Source organism: Artemia sp. Qi Xiang Cuo, chromosome 7 (genome assembly GCF_049724085.1).
Source record: "Artemia sp. Qi Xiang Cuo chromosome 7, ASM4972408v1, whole genome shotgun sequence".
Taxonomy (NCBI): Eukaryota; Metazoa; Arthropoda; class Branchiopoda; order Anostraca; family Artemiidae; genus Artemia; species Artemia sp. Qi Xiang Cuo.
In genome coordinates, this window is record NC_142800.1 from 9,839,927 (window position 1) to 9,865,493 (window position 25,567).

The window sequence follows — 25,567 nt, forward strand, 5'->3', positions numbered from 1 at the left end:
TCGCAGCCAAAAATGGTTTAAATGTATTTTTGTTACTTTTTACAAGTCAGACAAGCTTTCAGGGGGTCAAAAGCGGGTAAACCCATCAGATGAAAAAAGGATGAAACCCCAGGGAGGAGGGGTTCAAACCATCCCTGGGTAAATATGAATGTGTTGAGGAGAAACGCTTCTGTATTATTATTAATTTTTTTTATCAGTAGTCTGTAGCTCGGTAACCTTAAGAGATAGAATTTTGAAAATATTTGCAAGTATAGCGATCATACACATCGTCAAACATAGTTCAAATTTTGCAGGATTCAGAATCATGAAAGGATGCTCAAGGACTGAAGGGCACTGTTGGGGTTCCACCCCTGTTTCTTTTCCTTTCAGATAAATGACCTGTTTTCGTTTTCTTAATTACATTTGCTTATAGTATAATTTCAAAAGACAGGTTAAATTCTCGTTGCTAAGTTAGAGGCGTCGCAATAAGTAAGCTTTGAAATAAGTTTTATTTTTGTACTTCCTGGTTTAGAGTCATTGAAAGATAAAGATAAAAGGTAGAATTGGTTTTAAATGGGGATTGGAATGATTGGCTGAGCCAAGTGAAAGTCCACCCCTACGAACAGTTGCTGTACCTATTATTAATTTTGTTTTAGTCTGTGTTTAGAACCCGTTCAGGGAGATATATTTTTGTGGGATTATTGTGAACCTTTTGGAATAATACAAGTAAGGTATTTTCTACAAGCTGTGTACTAGGTTCCGTAACCCAGGCAGGGTAGGAACAGAGCTACGAGGTACCGTCATTATTATATTGACAGGGAGGTTTGTTACCTCCAAGGAGAGAGTTAGAGATTTTCTAGCCGTAACCCAAGGCGGGTACACTTGACTTTAGAAAGTGGCCATTTGACCACTCGATCGCGTTATCATACCCGGGAACAGGGTATACTGTAAATTAGGGAGTGCCAAACCCGCTTTTTGCAGAACCGGTGTGGTAGACACGGGACTAACAGTATAATCTGGAGTCGGGGCTTTCCCATACAATAAGCGGGGACACCTGGATATTAGCATGCCAGTAGCGTTGTGGCCTACCGGTATAACACTGGTAACTAAAAATACCACGCACAAGTGGTGGCAGCAAGAAAAGGAGCTATCAGTAAACCTGATAGTAAAAGAATTCCGCGTTTTCGAAGAGACTAGTTGAGTTAGCCTACATAGTGATAGTAGCCTATTGTGGTTATATATAAAGAGAAAAAAAAATACGGAATCAATTAGTAGAATTATGAAGATCTATTATGGGCTGTGCCTTGTTAGATCATAATTGAAAAATTGACGGATCAATATATCGCGCAACTAATGATTCAGAAAAAATATAAGGCTAATTGACATACAGCAATTTTTCGCGAGAAACCGGAAGTTACATGGATAAAAGAATTTTCATTTAGACTGATAAAGTATTTTGAAGCTAACAGAATTTTGAAACAATATCGGACAGAGATAACATTAACTCAAAACCCAGAAGGGCGAGTGAAACCCATAGAAAAAGTAGGAAAATAGAAAGAACGGCTAATATGGAGGCCTTTGAGAGAGAGCACCGAGAATATGAGGGGAAAATGCAGGCTGAGCAACATGAAATTAGAAAGAATAGAAAAGAGGAGGAGAAGGCTAGAGTAGCCTATAAAGAAAGAGACAATACGGATATAGAACGAACAGATTCAGAAAATGAATTAAGAAGAAATAATGACAGACGGAATCAAAGTAGTCTGAGTAGAAGGATCAGTGTTAAATCGAGGTCCAGCAGGTGCTCGCGAAAAAGTACTCAAATAGATATGACACAACGTATATTAAATTTCACGGAGAAAGAGAGAATAGCTAGAGAACAGAAAGAAGAGGCTGATAGAATAGCCAGTGAACGAAAGGAAGAGGCTGATAGAATAGCCTGAGAACGAAAAAAGGAGAATGATAAAATAGCTAGAGAGAAAGAAGAAAGATATCACCAAGAGTTTAAAGAACCATGATAGGTCTAATAGAAGCCCGCTTAGGAATTCCAGAAAGTGAGATTTTATCACAACTAACTTCTAGACTGTCAGATAGCCATAATAATTTGTCTAAAAATCAATCACGAGAAAATGAAAATTACCAAACATTAAACACTTTTACGAGAAAATATACAACTTCGCTGACTGCGGGGGAAGGTGGACCGGCCCATAGAACAAATTGGGAGGCTGTGCCACCCTGTCGGAAAAAAGAAATGCTTGATACTCAAAATGTTGATGATCTGGTAAAATTTGATTCCTCGGAGCCTTTTTCTAAAAATTACCATAATAGAGATAACGGAATAACCTCTAAAAGAAGAAATTGGGCTACAGCCTATAATGAAGGAAACATTAACGAGTTCGTGAAATCATATAAAATAGAAAGAAAATTAATCGGAAAATTGAGCGAAATGGTAATTGACTCAGGGAGTGAGCAAACTTTTGTGCGAATGGACCTAATTAAAAAGACGGAAATAGACCATAAAAGTAATATTAAAACAGTGTTTTATTATGGAGATAAGCACAAATGCCCGTCTGCTTGGGTAAGAATAGAAATTGCAAGGAACGACGGTACAATCCAAAGAAAAACAATAAAAGTAGGCTTAGTACCTACTCTAGCAGTGGATATTTTAGCAGGAGGAGACTTTGGAGATATAAAAAATCGGAAATGCAAATTTCCAGAAAATGGAAAACTTGAGAACGCTTTTAACGAGTACCAGACGCCAAAAAAAAAAATTGCCAAAATGAAACACTGATTGTACCAGAGAAAAATGAGACGAAATTTATTGTACGCGCTTTTCTTCGCAAAGTTTGGGAAATTTTAGCACAATATGAAAAACCAAATGTCAGAATTCAGTTTCCATTTGATAACGAAATATTTGTTTCTACGGTAAAAGTAAAGAGAAGTAAAAGAGAGAAAAGAGATATTAAACGGAGCTACAATGAAGTAATGCAGTCAAAGATGGTGGACACTGGAGTCCAAATCAGATTTAAAGATGAGGTATTATTTTGCGCGACTGACAAAATTGAGAAAAGTAGAGATGAAAAGAGGAATGCAAAAAAGACACAAAATTTGTAAATTCAGCCTGCAGTGACGAAAAATAAAAATATGTTGGATTCGCTGTGCCTTGATAACATAAATAATAGGGGGGAAAAAGAGGTCAAAGACCCATGGCGAATAAAACAAGATGGTTACAAAATAGAGATGAATGACCTACAACGGGTTGGGGGAAAATTGGGAGATATTGAATGTCGAGTCGGATTGGAAAAACTTGGAAAGAAATCTGAGATTGGTACTATCAACTCAAAAGATATGTCGATCCTTTATGAGGGGGAGGAATCCCTTGGGGAAGATCCCCTGCGGGAAGTCGCAAAAGAGAGCCCTTTTCCTCAATGCACAACTGGCGGACAAGTTGTGATTTCTTTACCGAGGTTTTGCCTCTCTGATCTGGAGTCCTTGGGGGATACTCTCTCCCAGTCACTTCATACTTCAGCCAAACCTTTGTCCAGTAACCCTATTCATAGTTGTTATTCTTCATGGGAACCGACAATTATTTCCGGCAAATTGTATTCAGTGGGAGATGTATCCAAGTTTCATCTTCAATTAGCATTAACGCTTATTCTGGATCTGATTGTTCTAGGAGATGAAACCCAGAAAAAAGACAATCTATCATTTAGGCAAATTGGTTCTTTCTTCCCTGAATTTCCGTAATTTGATCGTAGCTGTATGGGTCTGCGTTTGGATCGACTCAATTGATATACCGAGGCACCTAATTTTTTTATAAAGGCCTTAGGCTGTATTACCATGTAAACCTCGAATTGGCAATACTACCAATTTTTTACGAGAAATGGTATCTTCATATGTACCAAACACGCATTCTCTTCTTCTTTCGAATTTAAATTCGTGAGAGCAAGAGATTTTTTTATTTTTGGTTGTGCTGCGCACAATCATTGTCTACGAATCTTGGGGACTTCAACTTTCAAAACCTAATGCGGAAACTATACGATTTAGACCATGGTGGTCCTACAGTAGAGACTTATCGAAGACGACCGACACAGAGCCACGCGGTGGACGTAGTAGCACAGACACTAGTGGAGAAGAGAAGTCAAATAGATTTTGTGTAGTTGAAGTTATGTGTTTGTGTTTGTAAGGGTGGACCAAGGTAGCACGTGGGCGGTGATTTATCTTACGGGGGGAGGTGTTGGGGTTCCACCCCTGTTTCTGTTCCTTTCCGATAAATGACCTGTTCTCGTTTTTTGAAATACATTTGTTTGTAGTATAATTTCAAAAGACAGGCTAAATTCTCGTTGGTAAATTAGAGGCGTCGCAATAAGCAAGCTTTGAAGTAAGTTCTATTTTTGTATTTCCTGGTTTGGGGTCATTGAACAATAAAACTAAAAGGTAGAGTTGGTTTTAAATGGGGATCGGAATCATTGGCTGAGCCAAGCAAAAGTCCACCCCTACGAACTGTTGCTTTACCTATTATTATTATATTTGTTTAGTCTGCGTTTAGAACCTATTGAGGGAGAAATATTTTTGTGGGATTATTGTGACCCTTTTGCAAGAATAAAAGTAAGGTATTTTCTACAAACTCTGTATTAGTTTCCGTAACCCAGGTAGGGTAGAAATAGAGCTACGAGGTACTGTCATTATTATTTTGACAGGGAGGTTTGTTACCTCCAAGGAGAGAGTTAGAGATTTTCTAGCCGCAACCCAAGGTGGGTACACTTGGCTTTAGAAAGTGGCTATTTGACCACTCCATCGCGTTATCAAACCCCGGGACAGGGTATACTGTAAATCGGGTAGTACCAAACCCTATAGTACCAAACCCGATATTTGCAGAACCGGTGTGGCAGACGCGGGAATCACATTATAATGTAGGGCCGGGGCTTTCCCCTCCAATAAGTGGTGACACCCGTATATTAGCACGCCAGTGGCGTTGTGGCCTACCGGTATAAAACTGGTAACTAAAAATACCACGAGCATTGGTGGTAGCAACAAAAGGTCCTATCAGTAAACCTGATAGTGATAGATACGGAACCGTTGGGGTAAGAGCGGGAATCCCACTAACATTTGGACCGACAAGGGGTTCTCCCCCTTGAGTATGTAGCATAGCAACCATTTTGCGCCATTTTTGAACCAATAAGTGGTGATCCCCGTACTTACCTCCCAATAGGCACCAAATTAGGGTCCTCTATTGTACCCCTCTAGTGATAATTTGGTCAATAAATACGAGAATCCATAAATGACATAAGGACAAGGTAAACTCTATACTCGATTCTTTTTTTATACCATTTCCGAATTTAATAATCAATTCACTCGCAAATATACCTTTACCCCTGACGTCTCATATATACCCTGTGGAATATTTAAAAACTAAAAAAAGCTAAAACAATGAAAATCTTAATTTATAATATGCAAAATATTTTATTGATCAGATTATGATGGTTCCTTCCATTATTATACATTTCTTAAAATCATTTCAAATAATTATTTTGATAAATTACGGACTCAATCACACATGGAGATAAATTGGAGGGCGAAAAGACGACCGGTTTAATACAGAAGCTATAACGTATGACTGCGTTGAGAAGAACGATGAGACACTTTATTAAGGCTATATATGGGACAATAAGGAAGGGGGGGGGGTTTGCGAGTAAATTCATAGTCATAGTTTGCGAGTAGTATGTTCACCTTGTCCCTATTTCAATTATGGAATCTACATAATATATTGACCGTTAATTCATGGAGCATTTGACTGCCTTACATTTTTCACAATTTTTCAGGGGAATGAAAATAAGAGTTTTATGTTAAATAGAAAGAAAAACACAGAAAAAAGGATTACAAAGATTATAACATCAATCAGCAAAGAAAAAAATGATTAGAAAAAAAACAACAATGAATAGCATAAATAAGTTAAATTCATTATTTCACCTATATGAAACAACGATACTGCTCACTATTAGGGCAGACTTCTGCGAATATCGTATAAAGTTTTACCGCCAAAAAAATAACAATCTGATTATTCTTATAAAATGCCTACCTTGCTTCATGACAATATCTAAAGCTTGTTGTAGTTCCTGCCAATCAACTTCAGAGTCCTCTCCAGCAATTTGTTTGAATACATCTCTGACACTGGAATTTATGCTCAATTCCCCATCATCTCCGTCTCCTTCATCTTCTGGCATCTACAAAATACTTAGGTGTTAGTCAATTTTCTCAATCATAGATGTTAGGTCGATCGCAAGGGTGATGATATTCACGACTAGTGGAAAGCAACTTCACCGATATTCACGAGCTGGTCAGAATTAGCCAGACTGGGAAAGTAAATCTATTCTGATTGTGAACAATATTTCTGGTTAGTGGTTTTTAGCAGCAAATTCAAAATATTACCTTTATGGCTTTAAAACAACCTGCGAATTTCACTAATCCCATTATTTTTTATATCAGTTAATTAATGATATGAGTAGTATTTTTGAGTCTTGCGTAAAACAAATAAATTTATTGTAAGCCGAATAAGGCCATAAAACAGTATTCCATAGTATATATCTCAATATCACAACATAAAAAAATCATATCTTCCCGGAAAACAATAACACAAAAAAACAGAAAAGCACAAACTTAAATAATTTTTCTTTTTTTTACCACTTTATTATATTTGCAAACCTGAACAGTTATACTTTTCAAAGTCGTCTCCAGGATCCCCGTAAACTCTAGGGTATCACCCACAAAAAATTACGTCTTAAGTGAGAAAGCAGCTTCCACCCCACTAGATACGTGCCACATCCTCAACTCCTAAGTTACATCAGGAGAAAAAATAATCACCATCGGCCAGCCTTTTTTTTTATAAAACACCTTATTCCTATTTTTCAATGGTAGATAATTCCTCAAATACGCAACCAGGTCTGTAATATATCGAACACTAAACCACATTTAAAATAATACTCAAAACCAAAAATCTTTTTTAAAAACCTCGTCATATATTAACGTCCCAAAAGACATAGTTACCAAACGGCGTAAATTTCAAGAAGTCAAACTTCAGGCTTTAACGTATTTCCTTCTAGGTCGTATAAACTTTTTTTTTCTTTTGGGCAGAACCTTCTGAAATTATGTAGTATTCTGACTACAAATTAGATACACTTCATGATTTAAATATTGCCATCCTCATGTTTGTTAAATTTCGTTGCAATATTTCCATCAAAATCGCACCCCTTTTGGGGGGAGATTCATTCTTATTTCTAAAATGAAACCGTATAGTTTAAGGAACAAAACTATAAGCTAGGCTAAGGGGTCATGGTACTCTTTTGGGTTTTAAGAAACAATAGAATAGAAACAATAGAAACAATAGAATAGAAACAATAGAAACAATAGAAAGGCTTTGCAAAACAGCTCTTTAAAAAAGAAGGAACGATGACAAAAAAAATAAACGATTTGAAAGCACGTACTTTGTGGTCTAAAATTGAAGGCTTTGAATTATTTGACCTTTTATTATGTAGGTTAAAGGATTAACACCATAAAAAATCACAAGGGGTAATTATGCTTAGGATTTATAAATCACAATGAGGATAGGATTAAGGTCCCGTGGAATCTTGGCATCTTTAGACGCTGTGTGGAATTACAGCCACTAACTCCTTTATTTAATTTTTACTTACTTGTTCAGATTTAATGCAAATTCTGGAGCTTGTGTTTTACAAGCTGAAAGTGCATGCGGCTACGTGACTAAAAGTGAAATGCTAAATTCAAATAATAAAATTCAAAAAAGTTAAAATGACAAAATTAAAAAAAAATGAAAAAAGTTCAAATGTATAAAATTTAAAAAAAAACAAAAAAATTAAATAATAGAATATAAAAGCCAAATATAATGAAAATACTTAAAAATAAATTCATTAGTGGCGCCGTGAATTAGCTCCAAAAGATTTACTAGTTTTAGAGGGTGATGCCAAATATCAAAATTGGAAAATTAATTTTCCTCTTTTTTTACCATGAAATGCTGGTAATCCGTGGCAAGACTTGAGAGTCTTAGTGCTAGGTTGTTCGATTCAACCCTTTTGATAGACATTATCTGGAACAAACTAAATAATCTCGACTTCACATAGTCCGTTTTATCACGAGCACTTACGGATTGCACAGTTCTTTACATTCCAATTTGAGTCTGCAATTCCGCGACAAGCACACTACAGGAAAAATAAAAAAAAATGTAGAACTTTTTCGATCTCTTTACCTCTAGGCCAGGGATGGATGCAGGAATTTCTTTCGAAGTTTAAATAAAAAGTGCTAGAAGTTCATGATTTTTTTTTAATTGGAAGGAGGTGGCAAAGTCCCTGCTCTAGGTGTAGCAAGGTCTTCCCGTAAAAGGAGGATTGTGAAGTTCAAGTGTAAGGTTTTCCTAGTTTTTTTTTCCCGCTCGGTTTCACCTGATTACATTGGCCCTTTCCCTCGACATCTGCGTATAAGTAAAGCGAAACAGGGTTCAAACCCATTGGGAGGAATATTTTGCTCAAGAAAAGAGGCACAAAAACCTTAAAATCTTAATTTCTGGCCCAAATAGGGAGGTTTTAAGAAGTATCATCTTTATTTGAATAAAATTCTTGTGGGGGTTTGCCACGGCCTACCATCTTGACATTGCATCTCTTCCCCATTCTTTACTTCACAATCACATCAGTTTTAGTTAGAGTTTTACCAGTTAAGTTTTATTACCAGTTTTACCAGTAGTTATTACTAAATTTACTACCAGTTAAATTTCCGTCATATCGTCTCCATTATGACTTTGTCATATTGCCTTTGAATTTTTTTGATATCTTTCAATTACTCTTTGGAAGCTTTTATACCTTGCTTTACTTTTCTCACCTTTTGGACTTTTTCATACTCTCTTTGTCTTACCGTTTGAAATGATCAAAACAAAACAATGTAGGTGAAATTCTAAGAACCAATGGAGCCTACAATTTCCGAAGTAGTCTAGTCGCTTAGTAAAAGGTTCGTGCAAATTTGGAAAAAAGCGTGAAAGTTGGTCCACAGGGGCAGTTTGGTTTGCTCTTTCGAATGAGACTGGGACACAATCGATCCGACCACCTTAAGAGGGGAAATAAGGGGTAAAAATCACACAAAAGGGGAAAAAATCCCTATTTTAGCTTGATATTGGAGTGTCCACCGTCAAAGGGAGTGGTGGGGTAGGAGGGGGGGGGGTGAAATTCACCTAACAGGGGGGACACGGGAAATATTTGTTTTCACCTATTTCAAATTAGCATTCGGTTTGTTTATTCAATCTTATATAGTCACTGATTTAATGCCATGGCAAAAGTGCAGAGGATGTCCTGGGAGGGAGAAACAGGGGTAAAAATATTTCCCCCAGGGGAAATGCTAACGAAGGGAAATTTCTGATATGCTGTCTCTAAGTTTGTTCTCGCCATTTCAGGAGGCATTCTCAAGATCGAGTGGTACAATATTACATCCTAAATCCTGGATAGGGGAAAGAGGGGAAACTGGGGGGGGGGCAGGCGAAAATGCCAAACTGAGTTTCTTTTCAATTTTGGCGGCGGCGGTTATGATGACTCTACTGGGAATAGGTGGCAAACACTGGACAAAGGAAACCGTGGATGACAGCTGTGACGCGCAAAACTATGACTGCCCCTCGTTGCCCCTCCTTTAAGAGTGAAATACACTACTATAACTTTCGTTTAAAGATATGACTTTAATCACTGAAGGAAGAAATAAAAAGAGGCAAAAAAAGAAAAGTGGTACGCAGTTGGTGCCCTGGTGCAGCAGCCTATTCGTTGCTGGCGTCAGATCTTTAGCACGCTCCACTACATTGCATGGTGGCTTGCAGGTTTTCTTGCAGCCACATTTGATCAGTTCTTTGCACGCCTTGGAAGCCTCGGGTAGCGTCGTCCAGACCGGATATCACTCATCATTTATCAGCTTCCGACAAAATTCAGAGGGGGAAGCCAGATTCCGAACGGGGTCGGCTGCTCTTCCCCAAATTCGGCCAGCCTGAAAGTGTGCACGTTTGGTGTGCTGAAAAAGGTCATCGGATGTTTGTGGGATGCGGTCAGTCTGCCGTCCCTTGGCAAAAAGCACTTTTCTCGCTTCGTCAACACCCTGGACTTCGCTTGTCCGCTCATAGCATAAAACTACAAATCTCTCCAGTAGCTCGTGCGTTCGCGGTCTCGTAGCAGTCGACGCAGACGACAAATCCAAGAAAGCGTCAGTTGCATCGGGATAACTTTTCCAGACATCAAAGGCTTTCTTCTTTCCAATTCCAGAGAAGGAAGATACTGTATTGCAGCCTGTAAACGCGTGGAAAAGCTTTTGACTTTTGGGGGCCAAGCGTATGATGAATTTCGTGAGCTGGGATGATTCTGCACTGCTGCTTCACACCAAAGTCCACATAGAGCTCAATAAGTGGGACGAATGAGCAAGCAGCCAAAGCTAGCACGAGCACATCTGTATCTACGGTTCGTATCATAACTTGTTAGTGACCAGACAGTTATTAGTGACGAACGTGGAGCATAACTTACGTATCTGTCTCTCCATGATTGCAAGGGATCAAATCATCTTGAACAGCTGACACCGAAGGCACAACATATGCATCTTCTGTGCTATAAACTTCTTTTCCAAACAAATTCATGCTTGCCAAGCGGTCTGCTAACAGGAAGAACCTTGGCTATTTGTTTTCTTCGGTACGGAGGAAAGCAGAACAGTTCCAAGGGATAGGAGTCGATTCTCTTAGGCTGACTCGCTGTCCAAAACCTCTCCTTTCTCTTTCTCCTTTCTCCAAGCTGCTTTTGATGTACCTGTCCCGTATAACATAGATACTACTGACCGTCTCTAGTTGGCTATGAATGTACGGTAGAAAAACTGGCTCCGCGTAATCTTTGAAAAATTTGCAGGATCCGTGTGCAAGCATATGAACCAAGACTGATCCATCGAATACTTTTGCACTGATTCGAGGAATAGTAGTTGGCATATCCAGCAATGCTTCTAAACAAGTTGTAAGGTCAGATTTTGCAGTTTTCCCAAGGGATCCGCTGTCGGACAGTTCAGGGGGAATTGGCTGGTTCTCGTGCTTAAAAAACTCGTTCATGTTGCCATCGCGAGACTGGCGGACAGTGTACAATCTACCAAACAAAGAACAACTGTTTTTCAGACTAGAAATCTCTTGTTTCGCCTCTGACGGTTTCTTGGCTATCACACTTGTGAATAGTAACAGGTTATTTTTCTTAATAACTTCTGTGACTGGCATGGAGCATGTTGTCAGTCGCTCTTCGGTAAACTTCTTATATTGGTCAAGTTTAATTTTGTATGCGTTCCTGGCGTTTTGTACTACGTTACTGGGCATGACCTTCCTCGTTTCAAGGGTACGAAGGTCGTTTTCTAATTCAGCAAATGGATTGCCCCTTCCTTCAATGACTTAAAGAAAGTTCTGAACTCGGCACATGAATCGCATCTGTAATTTTGTGGGTCCTCATGATGCTTCAAGTTTTCTTCAGAAGAAGGGTTTGTGAAACTTTCTTCATACTCCTCAATGGCTCTTTGAACATCGGGACCTGATGTGATCCATCGAAGCATGGCATCTGGTTTTTCGGTGAGTCCAATCAAACTGGCTGTTACTTTCATTTTCTCGTTGATCTGTTCATGCGCTTGATCCATTGCCACGGCAGAAAAAGTATGTTTTATCTTTCGAACTGTTAAGTTTCCTTTCATAAACTCACAAAATACAGCTGGGTTCTGAGTGCTGATGGCAATCAGGTCTCGAACGTGCACCGACAGCCATCTGGCGTAGTTTGTGTGGTCCAGAGCGAAAATCTACGGCAGAATCTTTCGCAGAGCATCGACAAAAAGCATAAAATCTGCCTGGCGGATGGATCGTACAAACATCAACAAAATCAGTTCAATATCGCGCACAGTTGACCAGTAACTAAACTGGGCGCTGAATTCTTTTCTTGATTCACGCCATTGATCGAAAGACAGCCCCTCATTGTCGCTCTCTTCATTCTCAGGAGCATACTCATCATTTTTTCGGCGCCTAAGGATATGAAGGACTGAAGCAGTTACATGGTGAGCATAACGGGACCTAGTAACATGCGACCCTTTAAGAATGGCATCTGCCCTTCCTGTCGTTGTGACATCAGCTTGGACGATTTGCTCGTCCCATTTAGATCCATTAATCCTGTCTCCTAGCACTTTCAGGATATTCATTTCTATGTGCAGGCTACCGAAAACGACGATAAACGAATCTTCCGGATGTATTTCTGGAAAGCTCCACTGTATCAGTTCTTTTTTAAAGAAAACATAACAATCAAAACCCTTTCTTGACCATTTTCACCCCCTTTACCCCACCCCCCCCCCGTAATTTACTAGGGCACTGAGAACTTTTCATTACTTTCTTCTTTTTTTCTAATACTCGAGAATAAAAACCGAATGTCGAGTTAAAAATGGCAAAAACAAACATTTCCCATTTCCCCCTGCTGGTTGAATTTCACCCCCGCCCCCCAGGGCGGTGGAACAATCCAAACACTTTCCCCATGACTTCCCTTCAGTTTCTATCTAATAACGAATATACTCACCAAATATCAAGCTGAAATAGGCAAAAAGATACTTTTTCGCATTTCCCCCCTTTGGGTGACTTTTACCCCATGTTTCCCTCCTTTAGGGTGGTCGGATCGATTGTGCCCCAGTCTCATTCAAAAGAGCACATCCCCTGGGCGAACCAACGGAAAAATTTAAAAATTCCTTAGAGAAAACAGCAATTTTAGGCATTACTTTAAGTTTATTTTACCACTTTGCATGCAAGTTTTGAGTAGGGACTAAGGAATAAATGGTAAAACCGAGCAGATTAAATAAGATTTAAAAGTAGAGTGTAATTTTTTCTTGAGGGGGGGCTAAAGGGGTTTTGGGCGCGCGCCTGAATCTCCTTGGGGTAATTGAACACGAAAGACATGATTCTAGAGAAACGCTGACAGACACAGGCTGTTATACATTTGGCATTTGCTGCTGAAAAAATAACATTTTCGTCAAATTCACAATATAAATAAACATCGATAGCTCCTATTTTCTCCAGTGAAAAATTTAGACCAGTGATTCCCAACGAGAGGTGCATCCCATCGATCGGGCACGGCAATATTTTGGTGGATTATGGGCAGGACGTTCATCTTTGGCTGACAATACTTTACAGCCTTAAATATGAAAAAAACATATATGAACATATATGTTTGAACATATAAATATGAACATTTTTCATGTGGCTACGTCACATTCATATGCAGTTAAAGAACAAAGAAGATACATGATATTATTGCAATAATGTCATGCATTGTATAAAAGTTGTTTTATACAGAATATTATTTATTAGCATGAAATATACCTCGAGAACGACCTTCCCCCCCCCCAAAAATACCAAGCTAATGGCCCTATGAGCTTCCTTCAGGTGAATACATGTAAAATCTTGAATAACAGAATTTAAATATCATGGGGGGAGGGGCTCCAGGATATTAGAAATGCTTAGATGGGGCATGACACAAAATTGGTTAGGAACCACTGATTTAGACTCTTTAGGCACACAGATGACCAAATACTTCTTTTTGGCTCCGGCTTCATGCGCGCGCAACAATGATTTCTTATGGATGGTCAGTACATATGCGACACCCATGTAGCAAATTCCTTTGAATAGCTGTGACTCACCTTAGAAACAAAATTTAGTTACCATATATAGGACTATGCTGTGCTCAAAATAAAGGGACAATCTCTTCGACGCGTCCTCAGGTGGTTATTCCAAGTAGTAAGGGAACTATTTGGAGGCGATGAGGAAATTACTTTGAATCAAAATACTTATGTTTCGCAGACCATCTTCCGCGTCTGGGAGTCCCCAGTCATGTCAATTACAAACGCCGGTTTTAGCCAGATAAATTAGCAGTTAGTTTTTACACGACCATCCATCCTACTTTTTTTGTCAATATCGTCTTCATGTTATTATTATATTCCTACAATCATTATGGCCTGGCCTCAATAGCAAAGATTTGACATCATTGGGATCCATGCTCTTATAATCATATGAATTTATCTTGTTGCTTCTCGCCTCGAAGCAAAATTTTGACTCAATCTTTGGAAAGATTACGACCGTCCATTGACTAGTACCGTGAATGTTTTTCGTCTCTGTACAAAAAGAAATGTATCTAGGGCTTTCACTCTTCGTCGTAGAAACCTATTAGACATCAATTTCTTATGTGCTTAAAGTGACAACATCTTATTTTTAGAATTATCTCTCACAAAGAGAGGTCTCCCCCATGTGTCTCTGTGGCTGAAATTCCTGATGAGGAATGGTATGCCTGCTATGAATCCATTTTGCTGCTCCTGATCAACATCTTGAACTCTTTTATGAAACCGAGTTGGATAATTGCCTTGCTAGCATAGCATCGATTGAAGAAGTCATCAGACATTCCAAGCCTGAATCGTCCACTGGTTGACTACAGCTGTGATTTACATTTGAAATTTGGGGGAGATTTTGAATTTTGGGGGATTAGTCTAATACCTGGCGCTTTTAAAGCAGATGGTTTTTACACAGCAAATTGTACCCTCTTCTTTTTTCAATGGAGACCTTTCCCAATTCCCAAAAAGGAAAACCGAACCAAGAATGGTCATCATTTCGACCTATTACGGTAGTAACTTCCTTTTCAAAAGTCTTCGAGCTTCTTTTCCGACCTGATCGCGAACAAACATGTTACAATCCGCCTCACCAGTTCTGGTTCAAGCTTCATAGCTTGTGCGGAAGCTCTCACAGGTGTAGGCGATGCACAAACTGATGCCGAATCCTCAGAAGAATATCTAGTTCTCACTAGTCACGATATCAGACGTGCCTTTGATTTTCTCATCCACCCAGTTATAATCTTCAAAACAGCCAAATATGGACTGAGTTTCTCGGTGATTCATATTTTTATACGGAATAAGTTTTAGACAAATGCACAATCGAGATATATACCCTCGATTATGTAATTGCCTGAGACTACCTCCGGATAAAAGTATCTCCCCTGTTCCACATAGGGAGCCCATTCCTGTCTTGAAAAGTGCATGCCAACGGGCAGCTTCGTCTCCTAATCTTTTCAATAGCTGTGTGTTCTCAAGACTAGTGCCCCACATATCTGATTCTATCTTCATTGAATCTATCTCAAGTTTGCTATGCCGATAACGTTTTAAATCTCAGCCAAAGAAAGAATGAGATATTTGTCAAACTTCAACAGGAGTACCTTAAACATGACCTTCGTTTCAATCCTGATAAGTAAGAAATACTGCTTTTTAATTTGATGAGAGGTGAGTCATCGTCCATTATAGCACTTGGTGACACCAATGTTAGAACCGTCAACCACCTCGTATATCTAGGTCTTCTCAATGGCTCCTCACCAGGGGCACCCCGAGGGGGGTGGGATGAGGGGCACACAGCCCCTCCAACGTTTTTGGCATTCGGTAAAATTTTCGCCCCCGGCGAAAATTTCGGTAGAATCTTGCAAAATTGCCCGAAATTTAGCAAAATTCTTGATTTCTGCAGAAAATTCGGCATAAATCAGGTAGAATTTACGAAGATCGCCCCCCCCCAATGAAATGAGTCTCGGGACGCACTGCTCCTCGCTACATCGCACCCGATCTATGCTTATAGACCATATTCACACGGCGTATATCTACTTCTTATGTATAGATTATTGCAGGAATGTTCATCCGCCTACTATTAGCTAGACTTTTCAATGTTGTAGTCCTCTCTCACATCTTGTATATTGACCCATTTTGGAAGCTGTTTACTCGAACTGATTTTCTGAAGGACCATTTTCGTTTGGTTCGCTAAATATTTGGTTCTTTTGCCACCTCGGAATTCTCCATTGATCAGAAAGTTTAAACTCGGTGAACCTGATCTTGCGAGACTAGGAGTTGTCACCTTCCCCCCAAAAAACCTAAAAATTTCTGTACTTCTAGGCACTACTTATTCAAATCACTAAATTAAATTTATTATATATTATTATCCCAGTCCCCAAAAGAAAAATATAGAAGTATCCAACTGCATCTATGTTTGGGGACGTATTTGCCACCACACTGCCGCAGAACCTCTAGGATTTTGAGATTATACACATAGCTTGTTAAGTACTAAGCCGACCGTCTATCTCAAAGTTTTCATTCATCCGTATTTTGAACCTATTTTGACAGAAATTGTTTTTACAAGGGAAACAATGGCAGAAATAGCGCAATTCTTCTACTTGATTCTTCTAGATATTCTTCTAGATGAATATCTCCTTCAGGCATCATATAAAGGTCTAACTAAAATGAAAATATCAAGGAATTTTAGAATTCTTAGAAAACTTAAACTATTTTTTCTATGGATCGATTCTAAAATTTTTGGTTCGATTGTTTAATTCAGTCTTACGTCTCCTTTTCTTCGTTTCTTATAACGCCTTCTAAGTTGTATTACAAAGCAAGGAACCGTATACTTGAAACAAACAGTTTTGTTAATAAGTCATTATTTGACTTGAAGTCTCCTTATATTCTATCATAAGTGTCCTGTTTTCTTGAACTACGTGGTGATGTTTCTGCAAACCTCAGAACTAGTCTTTCAGTTGCCTGTGATGATACCATCTTCGTGATTATGGTAACACTGAAATTCTATTCAGGTCATCAGTTAGATGATACTTTAATCCCCTGGCCTCCTCTCATACTGTCTGACTCAGCTGAAAAATGTCACTCGTTTTACACCTTCAGAAAAGAACATTTTTGATTTCTGGTTTTCATTATTTATGCCGGTGTGGGGTGAATGCCTCAGGAAAAGCTCAAAATGTTTTTTTTCGTGTTGTTTATTGGACATGGAACTTTGTTCTGCCTTGGTTTTCACCGAGTAATGAGTGTTATTTGGTTATTCGTCATTTTGCTTTATAGTGGTCATTACTTTGGCGTTTGAAATAGATTTTTTGGGCAAAATTTCTTTTTTGTTGATTTTTACAACTGCTCCCAATTTAACTTCGTCCTAGTCCCCCCCCCCTCAATTAAATGCCGAACTTAGTGGATTTTCAGTATTTTTTAGGCTTGTTTCTCACCAATACTTAGTTCAAAATCCAAATAAAGACAGCTTGAAAAATTTGGTGAGAAACAAGCCTAAAAAATACTGAAAATCCACGAAGTTTGGCATATAATTAGGGGGGGCGGGGTTAGGAAGTAGCAATAATTCTTTGTTGATGTGTTTTTTTTTCAATAAATCCTTCTCTCTCTTTCGAAAAAAAATCCATCGATTTTTTGAAACAAAGCTTGGATTTGCATCTTGTTAAATTATGGGGGGTGGGATTCAATTACAATGGCAGTGATTGTAATATTTTTGAAGAACGATGAATAGGGAAGCAAATGATATTTTTTTCCCCATCTGATTTCTGTCCTATACCCTAGATTCCTATACATTTACTCTCAAGGCCGTACCCAGGATTTTATTCGGAGGGTGTTTTACTAAAAAAAAAAAATTCGGGGGAGGGAGGTGGGTTACACAAAAATACTTAAAAAACGCATACAAAATTTGTTTATATCCATTTTCGTTACGTTTTTGCGAGCCAGACAAAGATTTCAGGGGAGGGGTTCAACCCCCCCCCCTCTGGGTACGGCCTTGTTTGCTCTGAATGATCTCCAACATCTCCAAAATGCAATTTGCTCTGATCTCAAATCCTCGAAAACTGAGTTTCTCGTCTACGGTCCTTCCAAGCAAGTTGTCGTAGCTATCAACGGTGGTACAGCAAATATTTACCTGCCATGCATTTTTACCATTCAAATATTTACCTGTTCATTACATATATGGTGGTAGATTTATTTTTGTTTTTTTAATTTTTTGTTGAACAGGTGCATCTATCTATCTAATGAGACTTTTTGGGAGTTTTATATGGGAAGAGGAGGGTGTCTAAGAAAAAACTATCCCGAGCCTGCTTATAGATTTTCATTTTGGATTTTTACGTACAGAATTTTCAAGATCAGTGGTGTAACTCTATTAGCCAAGCCAGAGTCGACCCGTCCTTAAAAGGGTACCTGAAGAAATCTGGAAAAGATTAACTCGAACAGAGTGCGAAAACACAGGATGGCTAGTCACCAAATCCCCACTGCACTTCCTGGCTTAATGGCCATGAAACGGAGATCAGCACCACTGATAGGGACTGTGAAGTCCAATGCCGTGTTATGTATTTTTACTTCAATCTTTTGTTGCACTTTTACACTGGTGTTGGGAGTGTGGGGCCAAACATATGTAGGTGAGCCCAATCTGAAGTTAACCTAAAGCTATGCCCAGCCTCAACCCCATTATAATTCCCAACATCCTACTTAAACTTGAAAGTACCATCGCACTTAAAAGTAGAAACTCCCTAACTGCAGCACAGCGTCCTTCAAGTGGACTCTAGTTACTTCCTAAGAAACAGGAGAAAAAAAAATAATAACTAATTAATCCAGTTTATTGGTCTTTATGATAACTGATACAAAAATAGGAGAAGATAAGGGTTTGTCTTGACTAGCGTGGTTTAAAAACAAAAAAAATTTTTAAACAAGAAAAACGGGTTTTAATTTTCTATAAAGCAGTGAAATACAAAACAATTAATTATGCAAAAAAGCTCCTAATATTTCGGCCCCACATCCGGGAGCCTTTCTCAACGGAAAAATAAAATAAATAAATAAATAAAAACAAAAAACTTAACTTACATCACAATACTAAACACATAAAGAGAAAGAAAAAAAAAACAAAAAAAAAAAAAAAAAAAGAAAAAATATAAATAAATAAGAAACAAAACTCACATATTAAATAAACACTTCCATGCAAATATTCGGAGCTTTTGTGCATAATTAATTGTTTTGTATTTCACTGCTTTATAGAAAATTAAAACCCGTTTTTCTTGTTTAAAATTTTTTTTTTTTTTAATGGAAAAGCAGTGTGGTCTAAGAAATTATTTAGCGTGGTTTTGCAGAAAACTTATTTTCCAAAGAAACTACGAGAACCACTTTTTCACGTTTAGAACCACCTGGTTCAACCACCTGGTTTAGCATTGTTTAGAAAGGTCCTACCAGCTACGTGGACAAAATACATATTTCACCCCAGAATTTGAATGATCAAAACAACAATGTGACTTAATAATTCAACTGTCCGCCCAACCACGCTATACAAGTTTAACCCAAAAAAGAAAAATATTTATGAGCCTTCCTGTCACAGTCTTCCCTATTCTTCCTCTCTTCAATAACGAACAGGCTTCCTGACCACTATACCAATAGGACTAGGGTCTCTACTTAGCTGAGGAATAACTACTATGATAAGTGCCACTGATACTGAGGCCACCTGTGTTTCTGGGATTAAATTAAGATATTCAATTCCCTCCTCGACCAAAACAAATCTGGGATCTCTTGATCGCCAAAGAAGTTTACGAAATTATCTTGTAGTGTCTCGCCTGAAAGTAAAGAAGAAACGGGGCTCGTGGAAGATGGTATACTTAACACTAGTATCAGGGTAAATGACCTCTACCCCCATCATGTTTCTTAGGAGAAGCTTGGGGGTTAATTTGGAAAGAATGGGGGGCTGTTGGCATACCAGGATATGAGGGATAAGAGTAAGGAACCCTTGGGCGGGAATAATGGTGAGGGATAGAACCTGCTAGAGAATGGGGGACAACGGAGGTAGCCGAGGGAGGCCAGGGCAGGCTTGAATAACGACTTTCCGTGGCGCCTGTTGAACGACTCGATAATGGCGTAACTGCACGGTTGAGGACGGATGGTTGCGTCGTCGTTATCTGGAGGAAATTCGAAGGTGGATGGAAGGGCCCCTTCATCTGTTCACGAATTTGGATATTCCCACGAGATGGTTGTAGGGGCGGATTATACCTAGGTCTCGACGGGTCCAAAATAGATGCAGGAGGAAGATTACGGCCTGCCATAGTCCCATTCCCCTCCTGACGGGAGGGTAAATGTTTTTTTGGGTTGGAGAGCTTTTGGCGAGAATTGTTTTTTAGCCTTGACGGGCCTGATTTAGGAGGAGGAGGAGGAGAATTGTGACCTAACATGGCCAAGTTACCCTTCTGGTGGGAGGCTAAATGATTTGTCTGAAGGGAATCTCCCTTCCATACCTTACATTTGCACTCTTTCACCACCTGTCTAATCATCTGATTGATCCCTGGCGCGACGACATAGGTTTTTACTCGGTGATACATTTCGTTCACTTCTAGGTGATTCTGGCTTAGGTGGAGATCTCTGAGTAATTTCAGGAGACTCTTCTCTGGGACCTCTACCCGCCAATTTATATCATCCCTCTCAAAAATCATAAATCCTGCGAATGAATTCCCCATGACTATCCGATCTGGTATCACCGCTGGCTGTGGGTCTCCAAACTTGGTAAGGGGAAGGTCTCGTGGTTTCTCTGAATGCTTGAACACTGCGATGGTCCGAGCTGCAAATGCAACTAGCAGCTCCCGTCTAGTTGGCAATCTCTTTGTCCAAAATAAGGTTGTCTACATACAATAAAAATAATTAACATTAAATAGTCACACTCAATAATCTGCCTATTTAAAAATTTCCTACTCACAGTACACATACTAGCTTGATACCCATCCAGCAACTACTTATTAAACCCTTCATATGTCACAAGCGTTTCTACTGGATGTACCTAGTTGAGCTCTCATCTCAAACTCAGACTTTTAGAGACACTGTACCCAGAACACTAAGCGCGATTATTTGGTCTTATACAGTATTCAATTACAATAGTGGTAACATATCCATTTACAATCTTAAACCATAGCAAGGGGCAATGATCCACTTATTTACCCGCATGCAAAATGCCCAAACATTCTTATTCAACGATGCAGTAAAACATAGATAAAAATACCGTAAATACAACACCAGCTCCTTAATTCGAGCTACATGTTTGAAAAGTAAATGAAAGACCTGAGTTCTGAAGTATCTATCTGGTTGCTGCAGAGGGCGTCCTTAAAAGTTTCAAATGCTCCTTACTATAAGCTTCACTAAGTCATAGGATCTGGAACTCATTTTCTTATTAAACATGACAGAGGTTTAGCCATGTCTTTGAAATTTGCGATGAAATAATAATTGTAACCGACCAAACCCAGAAATAACCGTTTTCTTTTGAACAACTGCATTTTGTATAACTTCCGCTATTCTGTAATCGAGGCTATTCTTTCATTTCCAATGTGATAACCAAGATGCTCAGTCTAACATTGTACAAGGTAAAATCAGCAACTTCCCAATCCTCAACAAGACTTATACTGCATTGCTCACATGCTCACATGCCCCAAATAGGATCACCACTTCAAGACACAGTCCATTAACCGTTGAAATAAAGTCGGCATAAATGTCCAACCAACGACGTATACTTGAGCTTATATAGCCAAAATGACCCGATGAAACCAGCATCACCTCTATCTGCAGGATACATTTCAACCCATAAATATCCTTGCCTCAAGTCTAAGGTTAAAATAAATTAGGTTGAATCAACCGGCTGCAACAGTTCATTAGCCGTAGGCATTGGATGCTAGTCTTCTTTTGATATAAAATTGGTTTCCCTGTAACCCCCACAAAACAAATGCATTCATCGATACCGGGACAAATCGCATCCCATATTCAACGTTAAATGGCTGTAAGACCAACATAATTAGGATTCGATTAAATGCTTCCTTCATCGTCTGGGGCTTTGTTTTTAGAATCTTCACCGGTGTTTCAAATGTAGAATCTTCAACGGTGAAGTTTCACCGGTATATCTTCCTTCATATGCTATCAGTGTGTTAAAACTAGCATGTCTGTCTCAACAATGTGGTACTTCAGTACATCTGCAGATAAAGAATTATGCCAGTTGGTCCCTTGAAGATCCTATTGGGGCCTTGCACGTACCTAGCCAAGTCCATAGCTTTTAGTGCCGCATCATCTCGTTACCAAGGCTGAAATCAAGAGACAATGGGAGAGTGAATGTCTTTCATCTGTAGACTCGGTCCTTAAGTCCTGACTTAATCGATTTAATGGTTTACATGATACACCTCTGTTTTCTTCCTAGACCTTCCAGCTAGGCTATGTAACCAAAATTATTCGACTTTTGTGAACTCTTTAATCTCCCCGCTACATCAGTTCCAGCTTATTGATGCCTTTATGTAATAGGATGATGACAGACTTTCTCTCTTCCGTGAGATTGCACTTCGAGGTTGACTTCTCCAGCCAAACATTTGTTGTTGTTTTTTTCAAATTGAGCATGCGCCTGAATAACAAGATCGCGATATATTCTTAATCTTTCTTCTTGAGCTCCTCTTCCCAAGACAACTTCAACATATCCAGTGCCCCTCTAGGATTGACCCTCTAAAGGGACCCACAAGGCGAAAAACCTATAACTGATCATGGGATTTCCAAGACACCATAAGGAAGGTACTTACCCCATCTATTTATGCCATCTTTTACAAAACCAAGTTTCAAGGTACTCAGATTTCCGTTAAATCCTTCTGTACCTCCAGTAGTTTGGGGGGAAAATGGTATCGCTAACATCTGCTTCATGCCGTAAATACTATAGAGTTTTATTTTTGTGCCAAAATGAAATCTCTGATGATCACATCCTTGTCTTAACAAGTTGACACAAATATTCTTGTAAGCCAAGTAGTTAATATGATCTTGCAGCGCGAAAAGGCATATTAGTCATGTAGCTTTTCTATATTCTCTCATGTAGTCATCCACTAAGTCATGTAGCTTATTTTTATACAATCAAAATTATAAATAAATTGAAATTTTTAGCCCAGGTAACTATTTACCTATAATCCCAAAATTAACAAAGCCGTTACAAACATCGACAATCTCATGCGCTCTAAATCTAATACACAGCCAAAACTCGATGCACATTTTGCTGCATTGCACTCAACAATATCTACCAAATACCAGCTAACTACTTCACAATAAAGCGCTTCATGCAAAAACAAAATCAAAAAAGCGCAAAACTGCAAGATGTGCCCAAAATGTTCCTTCATGCAATATGGAAACCAAGCAGAAGCTAAACCCATGAAAACACCCTACCTTAACTCCAATGCACATCCTTAAATCCTCCTTTAGCTAGAGAATACTGCTATACCTAGAGGTGAACCCCCCTTTCATTCCTTCAAATGAACTCTGTTCACAAAAGTAGGAGAAGATGAATTTTTATCTTGGCTAGCGTGGAGAGCTTGGTATACTTGATAAAGGATATTTCCAGCTAAGTGACACGAATACATGTTTTGAACCGGAAGTTGACCGATCAAAAACACCCGGCAGCACAAAACTAAACTAACAACCCACTGCCACGCAAAGCCACGTCAGCAGATATCACATCCCTGTCAGTTACCTGTTGGCGTTTACCTCAGCGGTCGACACCTCCCGAGGAAAAAGGCCTCGCGACGTACAGGTGAAATCTGCATTCACTAAAAATTCCCAAATGTGAATGCATTCTTAGCCGTCATATCCACACATCATGATTTAGTAACAGTGGTGGTTTCGGCCTCTCTTGAGCCCACGACAAAATCTTAATTAGACCCCTCTCCCTGTCTCCCATAAAATTTTCTGGCAAAATTTTACAAAATTTTCATTTACTAACAAAATTATTTTCAATCTAATAGTTAATTAGTAATTTATTATTCAAATTATTTAATAATTAATTTTTTTTTATTTTTCTTTATTCTATTAATTAATTAACAATTTATTAATTGTTTGCATTTATTAACTGCACATTCTACTTTATTTTAATAAAAATGAATTGTAAAAATACAAAATGATTATAACCATTAAATTATTTATTTGAAATTCTGCACCCGGAGCAAGAGCCTCCTCTGTCCCTCTTCTGAAACCACCTCTGTTTAGTAAAATATTAAAAATATAGTAAAAAAAAAGGTAGTAAGACTGATTTCAAGTTTTGGCACAATCTTGTAAGTTAAACCCAGGCTATCCATCTCTTTCGTATACATTCAAAAGAAAAGTCAATTGAGAACTACGATAGAAATAATAATGAGAATACTCGAACTGATGCGGTTAACTGAGTTGACTGGAAACTGGATGTGGTTAGATTAAAGGTTGTATTAAGTTACAATTTACAACCAGAACATATGTATGATATCTGCCACCTTGTGACAGCGATAATAAATATAGATGTGGCAACTTTTAGCCTAGCAAACGATCACAAGGTGTTATAGTACAGTCAATCTAGCGTCAAATAGGACTCGACCGCAAACAAATTACAACAGAAATGATTTTTACACCATCTTGTAGAGAAAAACAAAACTGTACAACATATCAAAAGTTGAGAAATCCAGCAGGGTGCAAAATAAGTGTTTTTTAGCGTTTTCCGTTTGTTTTTTGTGGTTTTAGCGGAAATTTTCCGTTATCCTAGAGCTTAGCATTTACTTCATGGGAGATATGTTTCTGAACTAGTTTTGTGTGCTGAATTCGAATATCACATTAGATTCAAGTTATGTCCCACCATTAGTGTTTCACATTCATCACCAAACAAGAAATTCGTATTTCGTGGCCATATTTCCCTTTTTTCGTCCTTTGGGGTGAATGAAGTCAGGAATAACGTCGCCCTATCGACTGAATACTATATTTTTGGAAAGTTCCGTACATTCTAAGATTGTCGTCATTAAGGTTTAACGGCATATACGGCCATCTAGCGGAAAATTTCGTAGCGTATTTCGCTAAGGTCGGTGTTGGAACCCTTGGTCCCAGTTTTGTCAGATAAATGTCCCTCCCAGATTCATTTCTTTGGGCCCCTTCATTATTTTCCTTCTTTAAGTAATAAATGTTAATTTTCCTATTATTTTTTTACGACATTTTGCGTCCTCTTAACTGCGTACGTATTTAATTGACCACGAGGGAAAAATTGCGCAGATAGGGAGATTGGCCGGTATATTAGTAGTCCTGGTATTGGCGAGAAAGAGTCATTTACCATCCCTAGTAACCCCCACCACGTGCTGAGGTTAGCGGGCTTGGTGAATCTGTCCTTTTTCAGTTCAGGTAATTTTATACTTGTGAGTGTGAATATAGTAAGAACTTTTTTCTATGTACCTATTTTACTTTTCAGCTTAGGCCGAGACTAAAGGGTTAATTAGAAAATCTTATCGGTAAACTTTGGCTTTAAATGTGGCCATAGACCACCCGATCACGTTATTATAAAGGAACCGTTGGAGTAACCGTAGAAACCCCACTAATTTGGGGCCAAAGAGGGACCGTCCCCCCTCCAGTAAGTGGCATAGCAACTCTTTGTGCCATTTTGCCTTTAAAAGTGGTGACTCCGCACAAAGAACCTCCACTAAGTGGTGGCAGCAAGTTAAGGTCCTATCAGTTAATCTGATAATTAAAGAATTCCGCGTTTTCTAAGAGACAGGGTAATTTAGCCTACAAAAGTAGCCTATTGTAGTTAGAGAGGCTCTATATAAAAATTTTAAGGAGAAAATGTTTATCTGATCTGTGCCTAGTCAAATAATAATAGATAATAAAATTTAATAATCAATAAATCACGCGAATAATTAACTTGGGAGACAAGGGAGGCTGAGCCCCCCACATAGAATCGACA

The 25,567-nt window shown here is 38.7% G+C and overlaps 2 protein-coding genes across 2 annotated transcripts in view; both read right to left on the reverse strand.

The window, feature by feature from the left end:
* CalpA (calpain A) overlaps positions 1 to 25,567 on the reverse strand; it is a 105,569-nt gene that overhangs the window by 20,169 nt on the left and 59,833 nt on the right. The window contains exon 13 of the mRNA XM_089091691.1: positions 6,056 to 6,200. Coding sequence (XP_088947817.1) covers positions 6,056 to 6,200 — 145 coding nt within the window. The remainder of the gene's footprint in view (positions 1 to 6,055; positions 6,201 to 25,567) is intronic.
* Positions 18,956 to 21,433, reverse strand: LOC148949924 (uncharacterized). The gene is made up of 2 exons (XM_089091311.1): positions 21,359 to 21,433; positions 18,956 to 20,492 (listed from the first exon to the last, which is right to left on the reverse strand). Exons 1-2 carry the CDS (start codon positions 21,431 to 21,433, stop codon positions 19,494 to 19,496), a joined length of 1,074 nt encoding a protein of 357 aa, XP_088947437.1. The 3' UTR covers positions 18,956 to 19,493.